The sequence below is a fragment of the Saccopteryx bilineata genome, chromosome 9 (assembly GCF_036850765.1).
Source record: "Saccopteryx bilineata isolate mSacBil1 chromosome 9, mSacBil1_pri_phased_curated, whole genome shotgun sequence".
NCBI lineage: Eukaryota > Metazoa > Chordata > Mammalia > Chiroptera > Emballonuridae > Saccopteryx > Saccopteryx bilineata.
In genome coordinates, this window is record NC_089498.1 from 76,231,137 (window position 1) to 76,253,416 (window position 22,280).

Sequence of the window (22,280 nt, forward strand, 5' to 3'; positions counted from 1 at the left end):
GATGATCTGCCCATCTGGAGCGTTGCGCCAGTTGCAACCGGAGCCATTCGAGTGCCTGAGGCAGAGGCCATGGAGCCACCATCATACCTGACCAACTTTGTTCCAATGGAGCCTTGGTTGTGGGAGGGGAAGAGAGAGACAAAGAGGAAGGAGAGGGAAAAGAGTGGAGAATTAATTAGATGGGCGCTTCTCCTGTGTGCCCTGGCTGGGAATCGAACCCGGGACTTCTACCTGTCAGGCCAATGCTTTACCACTGAGCCAACCAGCCAGGGCCAACCTCGGAGTTTTGAACCTGGGTCCTCAGCATCCAGGCCGACACACCATCCGCCTAATACACATACAATCTTTTTTTTTTCTTTTTTCTTTTTTTTTGCGACAGAGACAGAGAGAGGGACAGACAGGCAGGAAGGGAGAGAGATGAGAAGCATCAATTCTTCTTTGTGGCTCCTTATTTGTTCATTGGTTGCTTTCTCATATGTGCCTTGATGTGAGGAGGGGCCTACAGCAGACCAAATGACCCCTTGCTCAGGCCAGCAACCATGGGGTCATGTCTATGATCCTACACTTAAGCCAGCAATGCCGTATTCAAGCTGGTGAACCTGCACTCAAGCCGGGTGACCTCAGGATTTCAAACCTGGGTCCTCTGTGTCCCAGGCTAACACACTATCCACTGTGCCACCACCTGGTCAGGCAAGCCTAATACAATCTTTAATGCCTCAAGACAGTTGGCTGATTTCAACCAGCTCTCAGAATTTATTTTCCCAGAACCTGTAAAGTCATCTTTTTATGCTTCCTAGTTCACATCTCTCTTACTTTTGAAAAATAGTAGTAAATCCTGGAATTCTGAAGAAACCCCATGCTAGCCCTGGCCCAGGTAGCTCAGTTGGTTACAGCATTGTCCCAATATGTCAAAGTTGCAGGTTTAATTCCTGGTCAGGGCACATATAAGAATCAACCAATGAATGCCTAAATAAGTGGAACAACACACTATGTTTCTTTCTCCCTCCTTTCCTTTCTCTCTAAAATAAATAAATAAATAAATTTTAAATAAACCTCATGCTTAAAATCAATCAAATGAGTAATGTTAATTGTCACAGAGATGTAAAGTATAGCACAGGGAATATTGCCAGTAACATTGTAATAGCTATATATGGTACCAAGTGGCTACTGGAAATATCAAGAGGAACACTTTGTAAAGTATATGAGTGTCTAACCACTATGCTATAGACCTGGAACTAATACATAATAATAATAAATGTAAACTGTAATTGAAAAAAAAAAAGCCTGCTTAAACATGCCCAAAAAGGGAAAAAGAAAGAAGTATTGTCACTCATTCCTTTTGGTTCTCATTGTTTCTTTTCAATCATAGTGCTTTCTGGATACCACTGCTATGGTACCCCTGTCACCCTTAAATCTTTTACTGCTGTGTTCATACAGAGCTAGGCATACTATAACTGCAGCTGGTTTCTCCCACTTTCTTCTGAATTCCAATATGGCTCCCTATTCTTTCTCATCCTCCTGAGAATCTATAACCATTGACACGTATTCCTATGCTCACTCTGGTGTCGTCTGAAAACTTTATGGCATGTTCTAGTTCTGTAATAATTAGGTAATCCTGATTATCCCAATTTCTAGTTAACTACATAAAGAGAACTACAGCAGGGTCACCAATACCTATTTACTAACCACAATACACAATAGCTTCTTAGCTGTACCCAAGGTATGAGATGAGCTAAATGCATGATTATTTGTCTGATGTACTATTGGATAAGTAAGTCTTCGTATACACCTATGAATGTGGTTTCATGGGTGTGGGTGTATAAGTAACCACAGCTCAGGTCTGGTATTGACATTTGAATAATGAATGTTTACAGTATTTAACTTTAATTAGTCTTTGTGCATTGTTAGCCTGTTTTCATCTGCCCTCAAATATCAGAGGAAGAATGAGTTCATTTCCTTGAAGTTTATTAACTGTTACCGGTGGCAGAGCAAATTCCATAAAAGAGCAGGTTCCATACAGAGCAAATGGAAGGGGAGCTCTGAGTTGGTGAGGAAGGATGCTTGGAGTGGGGACTTAGAGTGAAGGATGGAAAGGCAGATTTCTCCCTCTTTTTCCCCTCCATTTCCAAAAGGAATGGAGGTGGAGGTATCCTGCTCAGCATTCCCTCTCCAAATTGGAACCAGAGAGGAGAAACTTGATGCAAAGTAGAGGAGGAAACACCTCACAGCTCCTCTGTTTCACCATCCAAGGGGATGCCAACATCCACATTGAAGTCTACAGGCTCCCCGGAACTCAGCCAAGGAATAGGGGTTCGATTGAAAGAAGGCCTGTTGGAGAGGTTCTGGTTGTAGAGGACCAGAGGTTCACTCAGCAGGGGCCCCAGGTCAAACTTGGGCATCTGGAAGGTCATGCGTTTGGATGCCTTCTCATATCCACCATAAGGCATTGCTGTCCTGAAAAGGGAATACATTATTTCATTAAAAACCAGAACAAAAGGAGGTAACATCAGTGAAATGTTACCCTGTTTTGAAGACAGGGCATTCTGTGGATTCTAGTTTCAGATTGCCCCTGCACTCATTCTTATTCTCCCTTAGCATTCCATTCCCCATTCCTGGCTTCCCTGTTTCCCCAAAGCTAATAATGAGAAAAGAATTCTAGTTGGTACTATATAGATAATCTCATGAGTAGTTGTGACCCAGATCAGCATTTTAGAGAAAGTAACCTCAAACACTATAGATCCAAGGGTCTGAGGCCACCTTAAATTTCAACATAGAGCTGGTGTGGTGTAAGCCTGGAGTTCCAGCTACTTGGGAGGCCTGAGGCAGGAGGATTGCTTGAACCTAGGAGTTCAGGGCTGTAGTGCGCTATGCTGATCGGGTGTCCCACTAAGTTCGGCATCAATATGGTGATCTCCTGGGAGGTTGGGGGGACCACCAGACTGCCTAAGGAGGGGTGAACCAGCCAAGGTCAGAAACAGAGCAGGGCCCTGGCCGGTTGGCTCAGTGGTAGAGCATCGGCCTGGCGTGCAGAAGTCCTGGGTTCGATTCCCGGCCAGGGCACACAGGAGAAGTGCCCATTTGCTTCTCCACCCCTCCCCCTCTCCTTCCTCTCTGTCTCTCTCTTCCCCTCCCGCAGCCGAGGCTCCACTGGAGCAAAGATGGCCTGGGCGCTGGGGATGGCTCCTCGGCCTCTGCCCCAGGTGCTAGAGTGGCTCTGGTCGCAACAGAGCGACGCCCGGGAGGGGCAGAGCATCACCCCCTGGTGGGCAGAGCGTCGCCCCCTGGTGGGCGTGCCGGGTGGATCCCGGTCGGGCGCATGCGGGAGTCTGTCTGACTGTCTCTCCTCGTTTCCGGCTTCAGAAAAATACAGAAAAAAAAAAAAAGAAAGAAAGAAACAGAGCAGGGGTAAAATTTCAACATAGAACACCTACCTTATCTCCAGAGGATAGTACATGATCTAGATGAGACGAATGAACATTTCCTGGAAAATCCAGGCTCCTTAGGACCAAATGCGAAAGCACTTCTCTAGCACTTCCCTATCCTGCTTTCACATAGATCTCCTTCTAACGAAGACCAAATTCAAAAGAAAAGATACTTACTAAAGTAGGGTGTAGAGCAGGGGCCCCCAAACTTTTTACACAGGGGGCCAGTTCACTGTCCCTCAGACCGTTGGAGGGCTGGACTATAAAAAAAAACTATGAACAAATCCCTATGCACACTGCACATATTTTAAAGTAAAAAAACAAAACGGGAACAAATACAATATTTAAAATAAAGAATAAGTAAATTTAAATCAACAAACTGACCAGTATTTCAATAGGAACTATGCTCCTCTCGCTGACCACCAATGAAAGAGGTGCCCCTTCCGGAAGTGCGGCAGGGGCCGGATAAATGGCCTCAGGGGACAACATGCGGCCTGTGGGCCGTAGTTTGGGGACCCCTGGTGTAGAGCCTTACTAAAGTAGGGTATAAAGGACTGGAATTGTACTGTAGGAACATTAATGGAATCCTAACCTTAAAAAAGGGAGCTTCAAAAAGACCTTAAATGTGAAATAGATTATTTATAGTCAAGGCAACCAAGGCTCAGAAGTAGAGTGACTTTCCCATGCCCACACAGCTGATAAGTGGCCTATAAACTAAAATTCAAATCTTGCCTCCCCACAAATTTTTCTTTCATCATATTTTGCTGTTTCTCTGAGCTGGAGTGAAAAGAGCAAAGGCATTCTTCAACTGGGGCTCCCATATTCCTCCTATGCCTCCTTCTGAAACATTTGAACTCAAGCCTCCATTCCAACTAAGAACATGTTGCTGCATGTTGGGATGCATCTGGTTCCTTCCCCATCACCCCTACCTGTTGAAAGACTTATACTGGGGGAATTCAGCTTTGGCCCCATAGGCCAGCAGGTCGATGCCAAGTTCCACTTTTTGCTGGGGATCAACCCCCATGGCTTTCTCCCATGGGGAAATATAGGTCTTGAACACAGTGATATGTTTTCCTTCTCCACCTGCCTGGTCTCCTAGCAGCAATGGGAGAGAAAAGTAGTCAAATAATAACACCAGCCAATCTCACATCCCTGCACTAAGGAAGTTGCTGGGGCCAGGGACCAAAGGTATAATACCTTCCTGGTAATTGTATAAGGTTTGTGGAATAATGACAGCCTGGGGTCAGGTCTGTGCCTGAAACTGAAAAGCCAGAAAGGTGACTGAGAAACAAGGCTTCTGGGTAAAAAAGGCACATATCTGTATTCTCCTGGACCCCAAAAATCTATTAAGATATTTCAGGCTTCCCCAGTCCCTACACCCAATCTAGGCCACATTCCTAGGGACATCACTGCGCTAGAGACCAGACACATTATTACTCTCAGGTGAGGACACTTGCCTGTTCCTGTATCGCCAACCCCTGCTGTGCAAGCAGCTCCTCCTCTGCCAGTCTGGGCCCCTGGACCGCCTGGACCCCCAGATCCAGACCCAGGGCCCTGATGGTGCTGTTGGTCAGAGCCATACTGTCCCATAGAGCCACTTCCCATTGCCTCGCCTCCACCACTGCCCTTGCTGTAGGAGATTCCCTGTCCAGCTGTGCCCAGCTGTCCCCCCACTGTGGGAAGGAACTTCTGGAAGTGATCCTGAAAGAGAAGGACAAAGTGAAGAGTGGGGAATATACAAAAACACAAGTATGCATAGCAAGAAGGATATAATCAGAGACAATGGGCAACCAGAAGATACTGAATCCTCTAAGATTCTCCCCTCAAAGAGATGGATAATGAGGAATTAAACTCTCCTTAAGGGAAGGACCTCCTTGGCTCAGTTCATCCTATTATACTTTATGATGGCAGCAACTCATTCTCCACATTCCTGATTCCCATCTTTACCAAGGCAAAGAGGACCAAGACATCTGCTCAACTAAAATTTGAAAAGATAGCTTTGGCATGGATAATTCAGCCTTAATCTGAAGAATTAGAGAAATTTCTGTTCCCTCATCATCATCATCTTGTCTAAAAGACAACCCTTTCCTCTCTCTTCCCCCCCCCTCTCTTTCTCTCTCTCTTCTTGGTGCCTGTTGGACCAAGACTTCCTACCAGTGAAACTATAGTGAGGAGGGAGAAGGGTGACCAAAAGGGCAACACTGGATTCAGCCCCAAAGCCTAAAAATAACCCACCAACTCCTTCAGGAGGCTCTCCTAGCCACCCACCATGCACATCCCTGTGCTCCACCCCGTGTAACTAGACCCAGGCAGGAAGGAGGGCTTCTGGTCTCCTAAAGTTAGATATAACTGGCTCAGCATTTTTACTCCTACATAAGGGCCAATGACAGAACAGACACTTCTGCCCCTGGCCCCATGTAGGCATCTATTTCCACTCTCCCCTGGGTGCCCAGGGAAGGTAGAGGAGGAAGAATGGAAATGGAGAAGATCCCTTTCTTCTCAGCTGTAACATCTTGTTCCTGGCCTCTCTCCAATTCCTACTTCTCTTTCTTTGAATGATCTTGACTAGGGAACATAGGATCTTCAGGGATGGTGTCAGTCTTGATAGCTGGGGTCCTGAGATAAACATATGGCTCAAGAAGGAGATGGCTATAAAAATTCACTTAACTTCTTCTAGGGTTGCCAGAGTTAGCAAATAAGATTATAGGACACTAGTTAAATTTGAATCTCAGATATACAACACATACCTTTTTAGTATAAATATGCCACAAATATCGGGACATATTTATATTTGAAAGTATCCATTCTATATCTGAAACTCAAATTTAACTGAGTTTCTTATATTTTTAATTTTAATTTAATTTTTATGTCCCAAATATTTTGTGCGACATATACTAAAAAATATTTATTCTACATCAATAATTTTAATTTAAGTGTCTCATCGTATTTTTTAAGCTTTTTTTTTTTCATTGATTTGAGAGAAAGAGTGAAAGGTAGAGAGAGAGGGGAAAAGAGGAAGGGAATGACAGAGAATATCAATGCGTTGTTCCACTTATTTGTTCCATTTAGTTGTGTACTCATTGATTGCTTCTTGTATGTGCCCTGACCAAGGATGGAACCAACGACCTCAGTGCGCCAAGTTGACGTTTTGTCCACTAAGCCACCCAGCCAGGGTTTGGGTTTTTTCTTTGTTGTTTGTTGGGGGGAGGGGAATTAATGTCCAAAATATTGAATGGGATATAGTTTGCCATAAAATTATTGTTATATATCTCAACTTTAAAACACAGGCTGAGCTTCCTGTGTTTTATCGGTAACCCTATCTTTAACACTTACCCATACTGGGAAGGAATTTTCTCCTTGAGGGTGTGGTACTTCCCATTCCCCACCCTCTTCACTAGCTCTAAGTTAGAGACTGAATTTCAGAGGTGGACTATAACTCACCCTGGAGATCTTTGGGACTCACTATATCTGGGGGTTTAATGGGCTTTTAAATTTGCAGGGGAGGTTAGTGGTCTTTTGGAGATTCAGGGCCTACCAAGAAGCTGTCAGAAGAGGCACTAGGCTTTGAGAGTAGTAAAATTCTGAAACTCACCATTGAGCTGTCAGAGAAGACATCAGGGTGGTTTTCATAGATAAATTTCTCCACCCGCATCTGCCGCAGTTTGAACATCTTAGAGCCCCGGTTAGTGAGCAGTGACAGCTCCTCCAACATCACATCCCTTGGGACACTGATCTTCTTGCCCAGGTTCAGGCCTGAGCTCTCCTGTCCACCTTTTAGGGAGGCGGGGAGGAAGAGGCAAGGGAAAGAGGAAAGTGGGGTTTTCTGGGCTCAGAATTCAGATGCCATCCATAACTAAGCGAGGGTGTCCCAGCAGAGGTTGCTAAGGGAAGCTGATGTCTGTGATGGCTGATCAAATTCCATCCAGTTTGTGAGGGATTTTGCTTTCCTCGGTTTGAAGTAGGAGAGAATGCATGGAACTGTGGTGCAGAGTGGAGATAATGCAAATACTAGACTAGAGAGGGTGTATGGGGTCAAAGAGTCATGGACAAGGGGTTATAGGGGAGAAGAAATAAAGTATATCGTAAATGAAAGCCACCGGGGAAGCTGTAGCCTGGGGAAGAGCCCAAAGGCTAACATTGTGCAAAGTTGGCCACCTCTTAACACAAACTCCTATCTTAACTCCTTTCCCCACTCTTCCCCTCAGTAAACTCTGGCTGCAAACAGCCTGCAGTTTTCCATTTTAAATACCTACACAGGCTCTCTAGCTTTGAGGAAATAAATAAATTAACATTTATTAAGACCTGACTCTGTGCCAACCTCCATCATATATATTTTCTTCTTAAACATACCTCTCTGACCTGTGAATCCCATTGTCCTGGATTTATTATGCTGGGTAATGTGGCATTAGTATTATCGTCTCAGATTACAAGGTGAAAACTGTTGAAGGGTGAGTAGTCAGTGCTGAATACTTTCCCCTGACCCCCTTCACTCCTTACCCCACCCAACCCCTGAATTCCTCTTGTCTCTTCACCCTAAGACATACATAACCTTATGATATTTCTGGGACTCTTGGGCCAGAAGTACTCTTAATAAGAAGCTCCGAACTAGGCAGGTGCAAACATGCCATACCTCCAGTGAGTTCCATGATCAGCTTGCTGGATTTCCTCTTTTTGTTGGGGGCTGGGGTTCCAGAGAGTGGCATTGTGGAGGTGGATTCAGCCTGGATAGGGTGGGAAGGGGGAGTTGAAAAATGGACAGGAATTGAGAAGTGTGAGCGTCTACAGTAAGGCAGAACTGCTTAACCTGGAGTTAAGGGCTTCAGGGAGCAAAATTTCATTAGATTTTCAAAGAAAAAATATTCTCTCAAACCCGCTGCTTCAGGGCTTCTCTTCTCTTAGAAGTCAGGGCAGAAACTATAGATGAAGCCCCTGTCCCTACCTATCCTAACCTTTTTACAGTTGTTTTACAAAGAACTGGTGCATGCACTAGAAACACAGTGTATGTTAAGAGCAGAGGTGAAAACAAACAAGTAACACACAGGCAAGGCAATGCACCCAGGTTTTAATGGCATGATTTGATTTGCATGGGGATCTCAGACTGGAGCTGTCATCCCAAACTCTGGCCTCTCCTCAGTCTTCCCCAATCCCCAGAGGGGCAAAAAAATGTTCTGCCAGGGTTGAGGAGATCCAAAAAAACATTCTCCATAGGAAGGAGAGGTTGTTGCTTCTCCACTGGGCCAGCTGGAATATGGCCTGCGAGGCCACAGCATTGCTCCCTGCTCCCTTGCAATCACTGCTGCCCCCAACCCCAGAACTGGAGTGGGGCAGGAGACATTTGAACCCTGATGCATGTCAACTCAGCAATATCATAGCAGTGGGAAATTGAGGGAGGACAGGAACATAATAATAATATCTGGCAGTGAAGGGGGACGAGCTGGGAAAGATACAGACTCCAGCTCCTCCTTAACAGAAGCTGGCAATTAGCAAAAATGCTGTCTTCTGCTGAGTCCTATCTGACAACTACTGCAATTCTACTATCTTAGTGGGATCTACTGAGGTCAGAGTCCAGGAACTGCTAAATGGACTCTCTCTGTATTTTTAGCCTCAACAACTTTCTTTTTCCCATCTAGCCTCTTAGACCCCTTCTCATTCCTCCACTGCTTCCCCCAATATCTGTGCCCCCCCATGCCTGTCTGGGTCTCTCTCCTTCCAATTCTCTGTGGCTCCCCTAAACTAGAAAGCTGGGAGCTGAGCATAGATGGGTGGGGGGCAATCACCAAGATCAAGGCACACACAGACACAACAATCAACAGCATGGGCTCCAGCTCCTCTGGTCATAGAGCTGGAGACTTACCAGTTGTTCAGGCAGTGGTCAGCTCTCCCTGTGGTCCAGCAGCTTTGGAGGACTGAGCTGCTATGACCGGAGAATCCGAGCTGGGCAGGCGTGGGGGCAGCACTGGCCGTGGGGGAGGGAGGGTGGTTATTAATAGGATGATGAGTGCAAGCAGCTCAAATGGCACAGGGGGTACTGAGACCCTGGAACCAAGATCCCGCCCTCCTTGCCCTGAGGCTCAGGAATGGAGGAAAGGGCTTTGGGATTCTCCACTAAACTAAGCCAGGGATTAATCTGCTCAGGGACTCCCTTTCACTTGGCACCTAGAGTCTGAGCTCCAAAGAAGCATTCAGGGAGAAATTGAAAACTGAGAGGGAGAGAAGAGGCAGGCAGCAAGTGGTAGATAGGAATTCAGAGTGGGAGAACAAGAACTTGAAGAACCTCTCTGGAGAGCCACTTAGAGCCTATCTAGACCACAGTTGGAAGAACATATGGGTGCATTTTGGGGGTGGGAAGGCTTAAGGCACTATGGTTGGGGAAGGGAAGTCAGTTCACAATGTAACTACTCTTTGAAAGTTCCTGGATGGGTTGGTCTGTATTCTGAGAGGTCCAGAGTTTAGTATATTAAGGAACCAGATTAACCAAAGCCAGTGCTTTCTAGGCTGTAAGGGCAGATGTGGGGAAGACTTGATCAGCTTCTGCCTTTTCAGCCCCATGTGCTGTTGGGTCGCTCGGTTCAGCCTCCTCTGCAGGATAGATGTTGGTATCTCTCTGAGAAGTGCATGAAGGCTTCTGACCTACCAAGGCCTTACTCTCTGAGATTCCTACTTGGGTTTTTCTTTAAAGGAAACACTCCCCACCCCATAGGATATGGGCTGTCCCATTTACATTGTTCCAGAGGAACTTCTGGGTAGGGACACTACTGGAGAGCCCCCTTGTGAGAAGCCTATCATTTGTCCAGCCCCTTCCTAGGTAGCTCCATGATCCCCTGGATCCTCCTCTACCTTCTGCTTAGGTTCTGGAACCACCTTATTGTGGCTGTTTTGAGAAGTGGCTTTTGTAGCTCCCTGAACCCCCCCCCCCAACTCTACTCTTCCTGACCATGCCCTTTGCCCACCCTGAACTTTTCAGGTTCATGCTAGGGGCTGAAAGGACTTCCAGCCCCTGTAGCTGGTTGCTTCCCAGACCAGTCTAACCTCCAGATTCCCTCATCTTCTGTCCTTCTCCATTTCCTCCCAACCCAAAGAAGCAATTAGAAAAAACATAAATAGCAAATGTTAATTTCATCATCACTACCATCCTCCCTTCAAAAGCAAAACAAACCCAAAATTTGGTCTCTAGTGATCACTACTATAAGTAGTTATAGGGCTCTCTGGGCCCTTCCTGTGGAATTCTGAGACTACTTGGGAGCATCTGGGTCCTGGGCCTGATTATTGGCACAAATATGCCCTCTGCTGGTAAAATAGCAATGGCACTACCCTTCTCAGAAATCTTTAATCCTAGTTTGCCTCTTGTGCCTTCTTTTCTTTCTTAGTCTCAATTCACACATTACGCCCCTCTATTGTTCTTCTGTCTCCCACCTCACCTTTACCTCCAGCCATTGTTTTTCCATGGAAACATGCTTGTTCCCTCCAGGGAACTAGGGAATGTTGATGGTAAAAGGCGTAAAGGCCTTTCCAACTTCTCTTAGTTCTGTAAACTGGGGCCTAGTTTGGGAAGTATGGAGCAGGAGATTAAAAGGGGGAGAATCTGGATGGGAAACATGGGGAAAGTGAACCAAGGGGAATGATGGAAGTAGTCAAATAAGGATGGGACAGAGGCCCTGGCCAGTTGGCTCAGCGGTAGAGCGTTGGCCCAGCGTGTAGAAGTCCCGAGTTCGATTCCCAGCCAGGGCACACAGAAGCGCCCATCTACTTCTCCACCCTTCCCCATCCCCTTTCTCTCTCTCTTTCCCCCTCCTGCAGCCAAACTCCATTGGAGCAAAGTTGACCCTGGGAGCTGAGGATAGCTTCATGGCCTCCGCCTCAGGCGCTAGAATGGCTCTGATTGCAGTGGAGCAACAACCCAGAGGGACTGAGCATCTCACTTTGGAAAAATACAAAAAAACAAAAAACCAACAAACAAAAAAAGAATGGTACAGAATTGGTAGAGAAGAGCAAGAGGCCAGGAAATATGTCAAAAAAGTGAAAAATAGGAGGGCAGAAATGGAGAAAGTGGTCAGGAATTAGGAAATCATGAGAATGAGTTAGAGAAGATCTAGGGGAGATCAGGATTTGGGTATAACCCTAAAAGAGATGACAGCAACAAAAAGTGTGGGATATAAATTTATTCTTGTGCACAAACAAAAGCACTGTGACTCACACCCAATATGCAAAGGAAATGGTCAATTTCTAGATCAAGCAGCTAATGTGACCCTTGGTAGTCATGTTGAGAGGGGAGTCTACACTCCTCTAGGATCAGAGATCTGGACCTGAAGCTAGAAAGGAACAAGAGCTAGGGTTTGAGGGACAGGGTAAGACTGAAAAGAGGCTTGACTTTGGGTATTTCCTCGCCCTTTCCCAAGCAGTCAGGACGAGCTGCAGAAGACAGAGGGACAGACTCAAAGGAGGTAGCACAGATACCAACTGTTGTTTTTTTTCAACACTCAATATATACTATCACATCCCCTACCATCATCCTCTTTAACAAGTACATCTTTTCCCTCACATTTTCCCCAATCCCCTCTTGTACACGGCTGGTTTCTTGTTACCTTACTTTACTCTCTCCCAAAACTGTTCTCACTCTCTCTCACCATGCTTCTCTTTGTGGCTCAGTCGATTTCATTCATTTCTGCTCTGCTCCTAGTTCTGCCTCACTTTATTACGCCATGGCTCTTTTCTTTCTGTCTGCCTTAGGTTTATGAGGCAATGAAGCCGATGATTTCTTCATTCTCCTTTTGTTCACTTCCTGGGTGCTTGTTGCTCAGCATGGGCCTCTTAAGTTGCTGTCTGAAATCCTGAGGAATAGAATTCTTAGTTCGATTCCCGGTCTAGCTGGTATAACTCAGCCCATACATACTGTCCTGGTCCTTCAAGTCTCCTCATACTACATGAGTTTCACAGGATGCTGTATACCAGCTACAGGCACTAGTCTTTAACTCTAGTGAATCTCTTTCTCTCACCTTCTTTTATTAACACAAGGGTGAGACCCACATTGGATCTTTATTTAGATCTCTCCTCTTACTCTTGCCTCAAAGACAGCAGAGCACATCTGTGCACGCATGCACACTCACACACATACACACACACTGGCACATACACACGTGCACACATACATGCCTAGGTATATGCCAGCCAAGTTTGGGAAAAGTGAGGAGTAGAGAGCAACTTAGAGCAAACAAGGACTGATTCAGTTCTTTTGCTGCCTGCTGGTTGATGAGCTTCTTGCTTGAGTTCTCAGTGGTAGCTTCCCTATGTGCTTCTCATTGAACATTTAGGCTCACAGAGAAAAGAACAAAGTAGAGAAATAGAGACCAGTGGGGGATATAGGTGCAGAGACCTCGAGATAAAGACAGAGATCCAGGCAAGGAACTATAGAGACAAAGAGAAACACAGATACCAAAGCAGAGATATTAGGTTGGAAAGCAGCAGGTAGGTTGGAAGCCAGGAGGAAACCAGGGAATGGGATAGCAAATTCAAAACTATCTCTGGCAGGAGGGAATTTAGCCTCCAGATGCCTGAGAGAGGGGGTATGCTGTATAGGAGAAGCAACTTTAAGAACTGCATGTTCCACCTCTCCTTGGTCCTGGAAGCTGTGCCCTACTCAGTGGTGGCCTGCCCCAGGCCTCCACACATGAGCCTGCAATCCCGTTCTGGTGGCTGAAAACCTGGGCCTGGCTACCTGGAAGCCACAGGAGCTGGGGGAGGTTCCAAGACCCCTGGGAGACTCTGGAATAGAGGTTGTGCTAAGGGCAGGGGCTGTGGCCAGCTCTGCCCTCCAGATGGGCTCATCCAATGTAGTGGCAGCTCGGGGGGCAAGAACAGTGGGAGCCAGGGGCTCTGCAGTGGGCTGGGGTGCTGGAGTGGAAAATCTGCGGATCTCCTGGATTCGGGAAGTTTTGGGGGGCCCTGAGGAGGTGGAGCCAGGAGTTTGGGGAACTTCATCAAAACAGAACATGGCAGTTTTCAGTTGGTAGGGCTGGTGTCGCATAAAATCCAAAGCCTTGATGCCCTGCTTGGGGGTTGCCCGCGGCCCCTGGGATTGGGCCTTATTAGGGAGAGTTCGGGCAGTTTGGGGGAAAAAGGGTGAGAGCAGTGGGTTGTAAGCAATAGGAGGTGGGGCACGGATGTTGGGTGAATATTTCCAGGAAGGGGGCAGTGAGGGAGTAGGAGAAGGGCTTCGGGGCCGAGGCCCAAAGGCAGGACTAGGTGTAGCTTCCACCACGTACCTGTCGGCTCGGCTTTGCCTCTTGGCAAACAGCTCCCCACCCCTGCCCTGAAGCCTTGGTGGCTCAGGAATTCCAGCAGAGGGAGCTGCCCCGTTCACTAGCCCATCAGAGAACCCTCGAGACGGGGGCTTAGGAGCCACTGGGGGTGGAGTCTTAGGAGCCACAGGGGGCGGGGTCTTGGGAGCCATTGGAGGCGGGGTTTTAGGTGTCACGTGAGGCGGGGTCTTGTAACTCCTGCCCCCTGGTGGCTGCATGAAGTTGCAGGCTTCAGCCCCGAGGCTCAGAGCATCCTCGTCTGGACCAGATTCAGCTCCCCCGGCCCGGGGTTTTTCATCCAGGTTCTGCACCAGCGATAGCAGCTCGGGGTTGGGCGAATTCTTCATTTCCTCGTTTCCCGACCGGAACATCTGCTTCCGGGTCCCCCGACGCCGAGCCTCTTGGAGGATGCCGGTGCGAGCAGCCGGCACCGAGATGCGCTGCTCGCGGGCGCTGGGAGGCTCCGGGGCCATGGGGCCTGCGGCGGGCGCCTCTGGGCGCGCAGCGGGTCGCAGAGGCGTTGATAGGAAGATAGAAGCGGTGGAGGTCATGGCAGCTGTGCTAGGGAGAGCCGGGGGCTCTGGGGCCCCGCCTGGCGTAACCGGACGACTGGGGGCTGGAATATACAGGGAGCTAGTGGCCGTCACAGGGCCCGAAGAGCGTGGGGTGCTGGGGGAGCTGGAGGCTGACACGTAGCTGGGAACCCCTGAGGTGAAGCTGGGCAGAGGGGTGGGCCCCTGAGGCGAGGACAAGAAAGGCGGTGGGGTGGGGCTGAGGCCTCCCAGGCCTTCATCCGGCCTCTTGGGGGCCAGCGGCCGGAAAATGACCGAGGTGGTGGTACCTGGCCTCTGCCCTTGTAAGCCTGGAGTAAAGGGCCTGGCTGACCGGTTAAAGATGCTTGGAGCTGGGGTAGGGGTTCCACCGCCTGGGAGGAAGGGTCTGGGGCTGGCCACAGGGCCTAGCGACTGGAGCAGCACCGCCGCCTCCGGCGGAGCACTCTGGGCCCGAGGTGGTGACTGCTGGCCGGTCCCGTTGAGCATGGCTGCTGGACCCTCACCGGTCAGCTCCAGGGTGCTGGAGACTGCGCGCTGGCGTTGCTGTTCAAACAACTGGACCCCTCTTCCGGAGGCCTCACTCAGCTGCCCTCCCAGCCCCGGGCCCTGGCCCTCTGCTGCGCCTGAGCCCGGTCTGCCCAGCTCCATGTCCAGATAAGGGCTGTCCCAGTCAGACTGGTTGGTGAGGCTGCGGGCGTCAGAGAAGGCCTCCTCGTCCAGCTCGGATTCGCTCGTTGGAGGGACCCCGTCTTCCTCCTCAACTCCTGTCCCAGCCGCAGACCCAAAACTCACTAGAGTGTATTTCTTGGCTCTCTGCCGTCTTTTCTTAAACATAAGCACCCCCTTGGAGTGGGGGTTGGGGGCTGCAGTTAGCAGGGATGCAATCGTTCGGCATTTGGTCTTAGCCTCCTTCACACTCTTCTCTTGAAGGCTCTCTGCCCGCTGCAGTTCTGAGGAGGCCAGGAGGAAGAAAGATTAGTGAGCCGATTCTAGTCCTATTACCCAAGGCTTTCACTCCCACCGCTGCAGCCAGCTCCCTCAGCCCTCCTGCCTCCTGGCTTTTCACTGGCCAAACCCGCAATGTCTCCTGCTTGTGGTAAAGTTCTCTGACTTGGGGGCAGAGTGGAGGTTGAAAGGTGAAATCAAGGACAGTTAAAAGGAAGACAGAGTCCTGTTGGCTGCCCTGACACCACTCTGACCACAGCTCTCCTAACCTCCCCTCCCTCTGAGCTGCTTCCATCTTCCCAGAGATGTGCCCTTATCCACCCCACACACATTCCTCCCCTGCCTGCCTCCAGTCCTGGCTGGATGCGCCCAGTGGGGTTGGGGGAGGGCACTTCCCAGCAGAAAGATAAGGCAGGTCCCAGAGAGAGAAAAAATGAGAAGGAACAATTTTCTCCCACCACAGAGACCATATTAGAGTGCTTCTCAGAAATTTCGGGATTTATTTCCTTACCCCTATGATATGATAAGGACACAGGATCCTTAGCAACAAGGATCTTCATTCACAATTCCATCCCCATCATGCAGTCCACATCATATATTCAATACATTCATAGAAGTAACTCCCACTACATATCATTTTAACAAGAATATGGGTCTACTGAAAGCCAGCTATGAGCATATTTTCTCGTGTGCTTTACTCTCATTTACCCCAGCTTATATATACCCTAGTTCACACATGTATATACAAATGTGTGTTTACACAAAAACACAGAGTCACTTGAATATATTCACACACATGCACTCTCCAGATGGCCCTTCATCCCAGAGTTCCCCCTACAAAGATCCTTTTCCTAACAGTTTGGATAAAATTTTAGAGCTGGTATTGGCTTTCCAACTGCCAGGGCACTCTTCTATGCCTCACACCCCTGTCATTCACTTCTCTGTGCCTCACAGCCCTGCTACTCACAGCCAGGGATAGCCTCAGAGCAGAGATGCTAGAAAAGCCAGTATTGCTCTCCACGGCAATTCTCCAAATCTTTAGGATACCTCAAGTTCACTGGCTAAATATATTTACCTTTTCCCCCAGCTGAGGGTGGGAGTGGGATAGTCTTTAAGGGTCAGCCTTCTAGGTAGAAAGCTCAGGCAGGCACAAAAGGATTATATACTAAGGGGAGGCAGGGCAGGGCTTTCCATGCATGTGGGGCCTGGGAGGTGGGGCTAGGAAATGGGAGAGGCTGCTCTGCTTCTGGGACCCTGCTTTGGACATGAATACTATTTGATCCATGATCTCCATCCAGTTCCTCCTGAAAAATTCTTGAAATTTCATCTAATTTCTACTCAAGATACCAAACTATTTTCTAATTAGGGCTCTCATTGTTGTACCCATCCCAACATTTATACCACAGAATACCACTGTGAATGAGAGACAGGCATTGAAGTCAGACTTCAGTTTAGGTTTTTGGGTTTGGGGAGAATTACTTCACTGAACTTCAGTTTCCTCATCTGTAAATAAGAAAGATAATAGCTACCTCGTAGGTTTGCTATGAGGATTAAGTGAGATAATGTAGGTAACTTTAGCATTTAACAGCAACCATAAGTGTCACTGTGAGTAGCCATTACTATCAAACTTTCTTGATACTAGCTACACCTGTATACAGACATTTCCTTGTTCATACATATTTTCTCCCACATACAAGCCTTAATATATTTACTGGTTATTCATACTTCTCTCATATGCACTCTCCCTTTGAGTTTTCTATAGCTCATGCGGTTACAAATCCCTTTGACATGTGAACATAGCATTAGCCCATTCTGAGAAAGGGGCCATGAAACTTTCTTTAGAAAAGAAGGATGAGTAAGGCAAAAAGGAGGGACTGGTAAGGGAGTAAGACCTTTCCCAAAGCCACCCTTCCTACACTGTTGATGTATTCCTCTCCATTCTAGATCCCAGAACTCTCTTGGCTATAGGAAGGTAATACCTGCATAGAATGGGTCCTGTAGCTCAGGAACTGGGCCTGGGGCTTTGTTGGAGCTGGCTTGGCTGAGGGACTCTTGGTTGATGGGCTCAAAGGTCTCCATACCGAGAAAGGCAGTGTTGGCTGGAGCAGGACCAGCTTGAGCCACCCCCCATGCCTTTTAAAGCCCCTTTGTCTTGTTCCCAGAGCTGGCAGCTGAATGAGCTCACTATGCTATTTTTGGAGGCTATCCCTCTCCCTTCTCTGGCCTGTTCCACAAGCCCCAGTGTGATAGACGTGGGCACCTGCCCTACCCTTCCCCCCATTCCACCCCACTGGACAATGAGGTCTAGTTGGCTAAAAATATCCCTAAGCTACTAACAACAGTCTCACCCAGCATGATGGGAAGGGAGAGAATGCTAAAATGAGAATTTGGGATAAGCATGGGATCCTGGGCATGCATCTGGAATTTCTTTGTGGTAGAGTGGACATTCTCAGGGATGTCAGACTCTAAAATGCCATGTCCTTAGCCTCTAATCCAGACTTAGAGACACAAAATTCTGTGAATCAGGAATCAGAATGGTGGAGGGGAAGAACGAGAGATGTGAACAAGAGGAGTGATCCTGAAATTTCCAAGGTGACAAGAAAGGGCTCTGGGGGAGAGGCATGGGAGGCATAGGACAGGGAGAGAGTTCACTCAGACCTTGGTCTCTGGCTCACATCAAAAATAGCCAAGAGCTTGAGATAAGTGGAACTGTTTTTTTCTGCCCAGGCCTACATTCTTGCCTGAGATAAAGCACTAAAGATCCCTCCCTCTTCTACTTCCTAGGGACTCATGACTATCCCATACCTTCCTGGTCCCCAGGAATACTAATTAAATTTACAAATGTCAATGGTAGCTCTGATTCTATGCTTATAATTAACATTGAAAAGCCCCTGTAGCCATACCCTGCTTCCAAATACTTCCCTGCACTATGTTTGGCACCTAGCAAAATTATAGCGACGACAACAATCAAACCCTTCATTGATTCTTGTCCATTTCCAACTTTCCTACTTAACCTGTTTCTGATTTGGGTTGAACCACCTGTATCTTTTTGTCACACTAGTTCAAACAACAGAAATAATGGAGATCATGAGAATAATTATTTCCTCCTACTCATCACTCTTCTCCACTTGTCCCTAGCACTATAACCAGGTGAAGCATAAGGTATGGTTATAAAGGGGTAGATTTAGGGCTCAGATTAAAAGATTCTGGCTACGGCCCTGGTTGGTTGGAGCTTCATCCCAAAGTGGCAGAGGTTGCCAGTATGATCCCAGTTAGGGCACATGCAGGAAAAGATCAAGGTTCCTCTCTCTCTCTCTCTCTCTCTCTCTCTCTTCTTTTCCTCTCTCTTCTTTTCCTCTCTCTCTCAAATCAATTTTAAAAAAAGATTCTGGCCTCAACCTGGAATGCTGAGGTTGCCGGTTCAAAACCCTGGGCTTGCCCGGTTAAGGCACAAATGGGAGTTGAAGCTTCCTGCTCCTCCCTCCCTCCTTCTCTCTCTCTCTCTCTCTCTCTCTCTCTTCCTCCGCTAAAATGAATAAATAAATAAAAATAATTAAAAAAAAAAGATTCTGGTGACGGTAAAAGAGTTCAAGCACTCACTGGCTTGCTTGGCCTTCTGGGTGTAGGTGGTAGTAAGGTCTTCTGCCACCGGGTGGGAAACAGGCCCCACCATGGGGATGAGATGAGGGCCAGGCCGGAGGGGACCATGGGGCAACAGCAGGGCTTCGGCTGGGGGTGGTTGAAGGGTTGCCCCATCCTCCCAGGATGGGGAGCTCACACGGCTGTCACCCTGGTTGGAAGAACCAGGTATAGCAGCAGGTGCCGGCTCTGCAGGACTGTCAGACAGGTAGACCTCATCAGGTGGGGCTCCCGGAGGGGTGGGCCGTGTGGGGCCTCGGCGTCGTGGTCGGCGGTGCTTCTCCTGGGTGGCAGGACCATCGGCATCACTGTCTGTCTCACCATAGTAAGCCTCACTGTCAGGGGGTGAGAGGAGGCTCCCAGGCTGAAGGGACTGAGTAACTGGAGCACCAGGGGGCTCAGGACTCAGTGGAGATAAGGGTGACAGCACCTGAAGCTCACCAGGGGATGGAGATCGCAAAGGCCTTTCATCCTCTACCCTGGGAAAGATGACAGAAGTTGAGAAATGGGCTGGATAACTGACAGCTAGAGAGATCTAGAGGGAATAGGAGAAGGAGGTAAGGGGAGAAAAGGGATATAGACGGAATGGGCTGGGAAGAATGGATATCTGAAGACAAACTGGGAGGCAAATATGCTTAGAGGGCTGTGAGTAGAAATGGGCTTTCAGGGAGATATGATGATGAGACAGGCAAGGGGTCAAAGGAGGCCCACACATTCAAATATATAATTGACACCCCACCCCTTAATTACAGATACAGTTAATCCCTTTGTGGGGCCTACATTAACTTCTATACTCTAGCAGTAACACACAAACAGACATGGGTAGTTGTTAATTGCTGAAGCCAGGCCAGTAAGACCCAGAGCTGAGTCAGGCAGTGAGAAACTTGGACTAGGGGGACAGGGTTGGATTAGGAGGGTTCCATACCTCCGCACAGTGAGAACAAGTTGATTCCCTGAGGCATCAATGAGGCTCATGGCACTGGCATGAGAGAGGGTGGTGCAGGAGACCCCATTGATGGCCAAAAGCTGGTCCCTCTCTCGGAGTCCTACTCTGCCAGCCTGGCTCCGTCTTCGGATCTGAAAAGGTGTTGGAAGAGAGACTGTAGGTGAGAGAAGGCTCCAAGGGGGAATAGAATGAAAGGAGTTAGGACAGGAAGGACCCATGTGTGATTTTCCTTTGTAGAGTAAGAAAGGGTGAAGAGGGGCATGGGGCTGTAGGTGAGTGGGTCTGTCTAGAGGGAAGAGGTGCAGAGTGGAGGGAGTAATACATCATATGAGGGGAAGTAGGATAATTACTGAATGAGAATTGGGGGAGGGCAGGTACTTGAAATGGTGGTTTTATAAGATTTTCCTCCAAAATTGACTATATCTGTATTAGCCAACAGTTCTTGCCTAGCCATGGAATCCCAAGCACTATTATCTACATAATCAAAATTTTAGAACAGTATTCCAGATTGGAGGCAGCCTGCAGATTCTGCAGACTGTGATTGTGTGTGTATATGTGTGCCATGGTGGCTATCATTTATTGAGTGCTTACTAGATGTTAGGCATGGTGCTAAGCACTCAACATGTGTTACTGCATTTAATCCTTAGAATGGTTCTATGGGGTAGGTAGGTAGGTACAATTATTACCCATATTTTACAGTTGAGAAAATTAAGCCTGTATGGTGAAACTAAAAGGGTAACAATTTCATCTGACAGGCCAGATCTTGCCATTATCCTCCTACCACCAAAAAAAGAGTCTTGCCTAGTGAGAAAGGACCTGGCATGGAGAAAAAAAGAGCACTAAAGGCAGGGCACGGCAGGACAGGGCTGGGCTGGGCAAGACAGCTCAGCTCACCACATATCAATTTAGTTAGAGAGAAATTAGAACCTTCCCTACATTCCTGGAGTTTGGAGTAGAGGCACAGACCCAGGAGAATAGACTGGAGGCAAGACCTGGGCCTCTGCTGCTATGGTGCTGCAAGGAACTCAGACAGACATCTTTCTTTTTCTCTGCTACCAGAAGCAGGAATTCCCTTTTCTAATAGCCCCCACCCCCACAAGAAGCGTGTGCTCAGACACTACTCCCCCAACCAAACTTTAGCATGCTTCCCTGCCCACCTACCCACCCCACTCCTTTTCTTTACAACCTCCCACTTCTCCCCCATAGGCTACCACATGACTTCCCAGATTCCCTTAGATTCCCCCTTTCCCTGAAACCTCCATATAAGAGCTCTCCCTTACCTTGGACACCTGTAAGGGTTTCCTCTGCTCGGCCCCCCCCTGAAGTCGGAAGCCCCAGGGGGCTCCCCCTGACAATGTGACCAGCAACTCCTCCTCAGCACCCATCGCTCAGGTTGGCCTATGGCCCTTGGAGTTTGGACAGTGTCCCAGGGAGAGAAGTCGAGGTGCTGGTACCCCGTCCGGCCTGTCTGTCTGGCTGTCCTGCTCCTGCTACCCTAGGCCTCCACACCCCCCCCACACACACACACACCACACACCACAGGCAGGCAACTTGGCCCTGGGATCAGTACAGTCCAGCACATGTGTCCTGTCAATCGGAGTTGTGCTCAAAATAGTTGCCGGCTGTGCTCCGCTCCCTCCCCCAGCTGTATTACTCCCAGAGTTAATTATAGAAAAAACTTCTGCCCTCCCCTGTCCCCCATTCTCCTGCAGGGGCCTTTTAGTCAACACTCAGGGCACTAGCTCTCTGGGCTCTACAACTCATGTGTACTCTTTCAGGGACCGTGTCTTCCCTGATTGGATTGTGAACTAATTCCAACTGCTTTCCTCCAAAGCTCATTTCAAAGTGACAGAGGCAGGGGCTTCAATTCCAGAGCAAGAAATGGCTGTGTTTGTCCTACAAGTTCTCAAGCTCCCCAGAAAAGAGTGCCCCCTTCATGCATGAATCCACCTATTAATCAAAATGGAGATCTATACCCCACTGCAGTGCTGGGTGCAATGTAGAGGAATTCTGATCAGCCTTGCTACAGCTGAACTGTTACCAGTTCCATAAAGCCTTTTGTGTCCATCTCCTGACTCCCTACATATATAATAGGCTTTTCTTCCTCTGGGCAACAGATGTATCAACATATTTTTATTGTTGTATTTCTCAGCCAATATTATAGTTTGTTTATATGTCTGTTTCCTCTCTTAGATTGTGAGAAACTTGAAGGCAAGGACTGTGTGCAACAGCCAATAAACATTCCACAGAACAAGGATGAATGTAAATAGTGCTCAATAAATGTTCACTAAGTTAAATTACTTCTTACCATACATAGGTGGTCATGGAAAAGTGAATACAGATAGGTGTGCATAAAAATGATGACCCATGTTAATAATAAAATCCCTACTTATTTTAAGGTTTCCATTACATGATTGTACCTTATGTTAAGAGATCTCTGTTATAAAACATATGATGCTGTAATTACCAAAGGCTATGG

The 22,280-nt window shown here is 47.9% G+C and overlaps 2 protein-coding genes across 3 annotated transcripts; both read right to left on the bottom strand.

The window, feature by feature from the left end:
- Nucleotides 1-1,948: 1,948 nt before the first annotated feature.
- Nucleotides 1,949-9,378, bottom strand: MYOZ1 (myozenin 1). Its single transcript, XM_066242374.1, has 6 exons — nucleotides 9,277-9,378; nucleotides 8,053-8,143; nucleotides 7,015-7,193; nucleotides 4,880-5,123; nucleotides 4,352-4,517; nucleotides 1,949-2,454 (listed from the first exon to the last, which is right to left on the bottom strand). The coding sequence occupies exons 2-6, from the start codon at nucleotides 8,123-8,125 to the stop codon at nucleotides 2,223-2,225; spliced, it is 894 nt and encodes a 297-aa protein (XP_066098471.1). The 5' UTR covers nucleotides 8,126-8,143; nucleotides 9,277-9,378; the 3' UTR covers nucleotides 1,949-2,222.
- Nucleotides 9,379-11,566: 2,188 nt separating this feature from the next.
- SYNPO2L (synaptopodin 2 like) lies at nucleotides 11,567-21,278 on the bottom strand. 2 transcript variants are annotated; one of them, XM_066242372.1, is made up of 4 exons: nucleotides 21,082-21,278; nucleotides 19,781-19,932; nucleotides 18,817-19,334; nucleotides 11,567-15,221 (listed from the first exon to the last, which is right to left on the bottom strand). In XM_066242372.1, the coding sequence occupies exons 1-4, from the start codon at nucleotides 21,184-21,186 to the stop codon at nucleotides 13,057-13,059; spliced, it is 2,940 nt and encodes a 979-aa protein (XP_066098469.1). In that variant the 5' UTR covers nucleotides 21,187-21,278; the 3' UTR covers nucleotides 11,567-13,056. The 2 variants fall into 2 exon arrangements, with proteins under 2 accessions (XP_066098469.1, XP_066098470.1); XM_066242373.1 differs by lacking the exons at nucleotides 18,817-19,334; nucleotides 19,781-19,932; nucleotides 21,082-21,278 and adding an exon at nucleotides 17,196-18,641.
- Nucleotides 21,279-22,280: the final 1,002 nt, after the last annotated feature.

Coding starts and splice junctions, on each gene's coding strand:
- MYOZ1 (XM_066242374.1), bottom strand. CDS start 8,125: ATGCCACTCTCTGGAACCCCAGCCCCCAACAAAAAGAGGAAATCCAGC. Junction 5,124..7,014: donor TCTTCTCTGACAGCTCAATG/GTGAGTTTCAGA, acceptor CTTCTCTTTCAG/GATCACTTCCAGAAGTTCCT. Junction 4,518..4,879: donor GGTTGGCGATACAGGAACAG/GCAAGTGTCCTC, acceptor CATTGCTGCTAG/GAGACCAGGCAGGTGGAGAA.
- SYNPO2L (XM_066242372.1), bottom strand. CDS start 21,186: ATGGGTGCTGAGGAGGAGTTGCTGGTCACATTGTCAGGGGGAGCCCCC. Junction 19,335..19,780: donor CTTGTTCTCACTGTGCGGAG/GTATGGAACCCT, acceptor CATCTTTCCCAG/GGTAGAGGATGAAAGGCCTT. Junction 15,222..18,816: donor CCAGAAGGCCAAGCAAGCCA/GTGAGTGCTTGA, acceptor TGGCCTCCTCAG/AACTGCAGCGGGCAGAGAGC.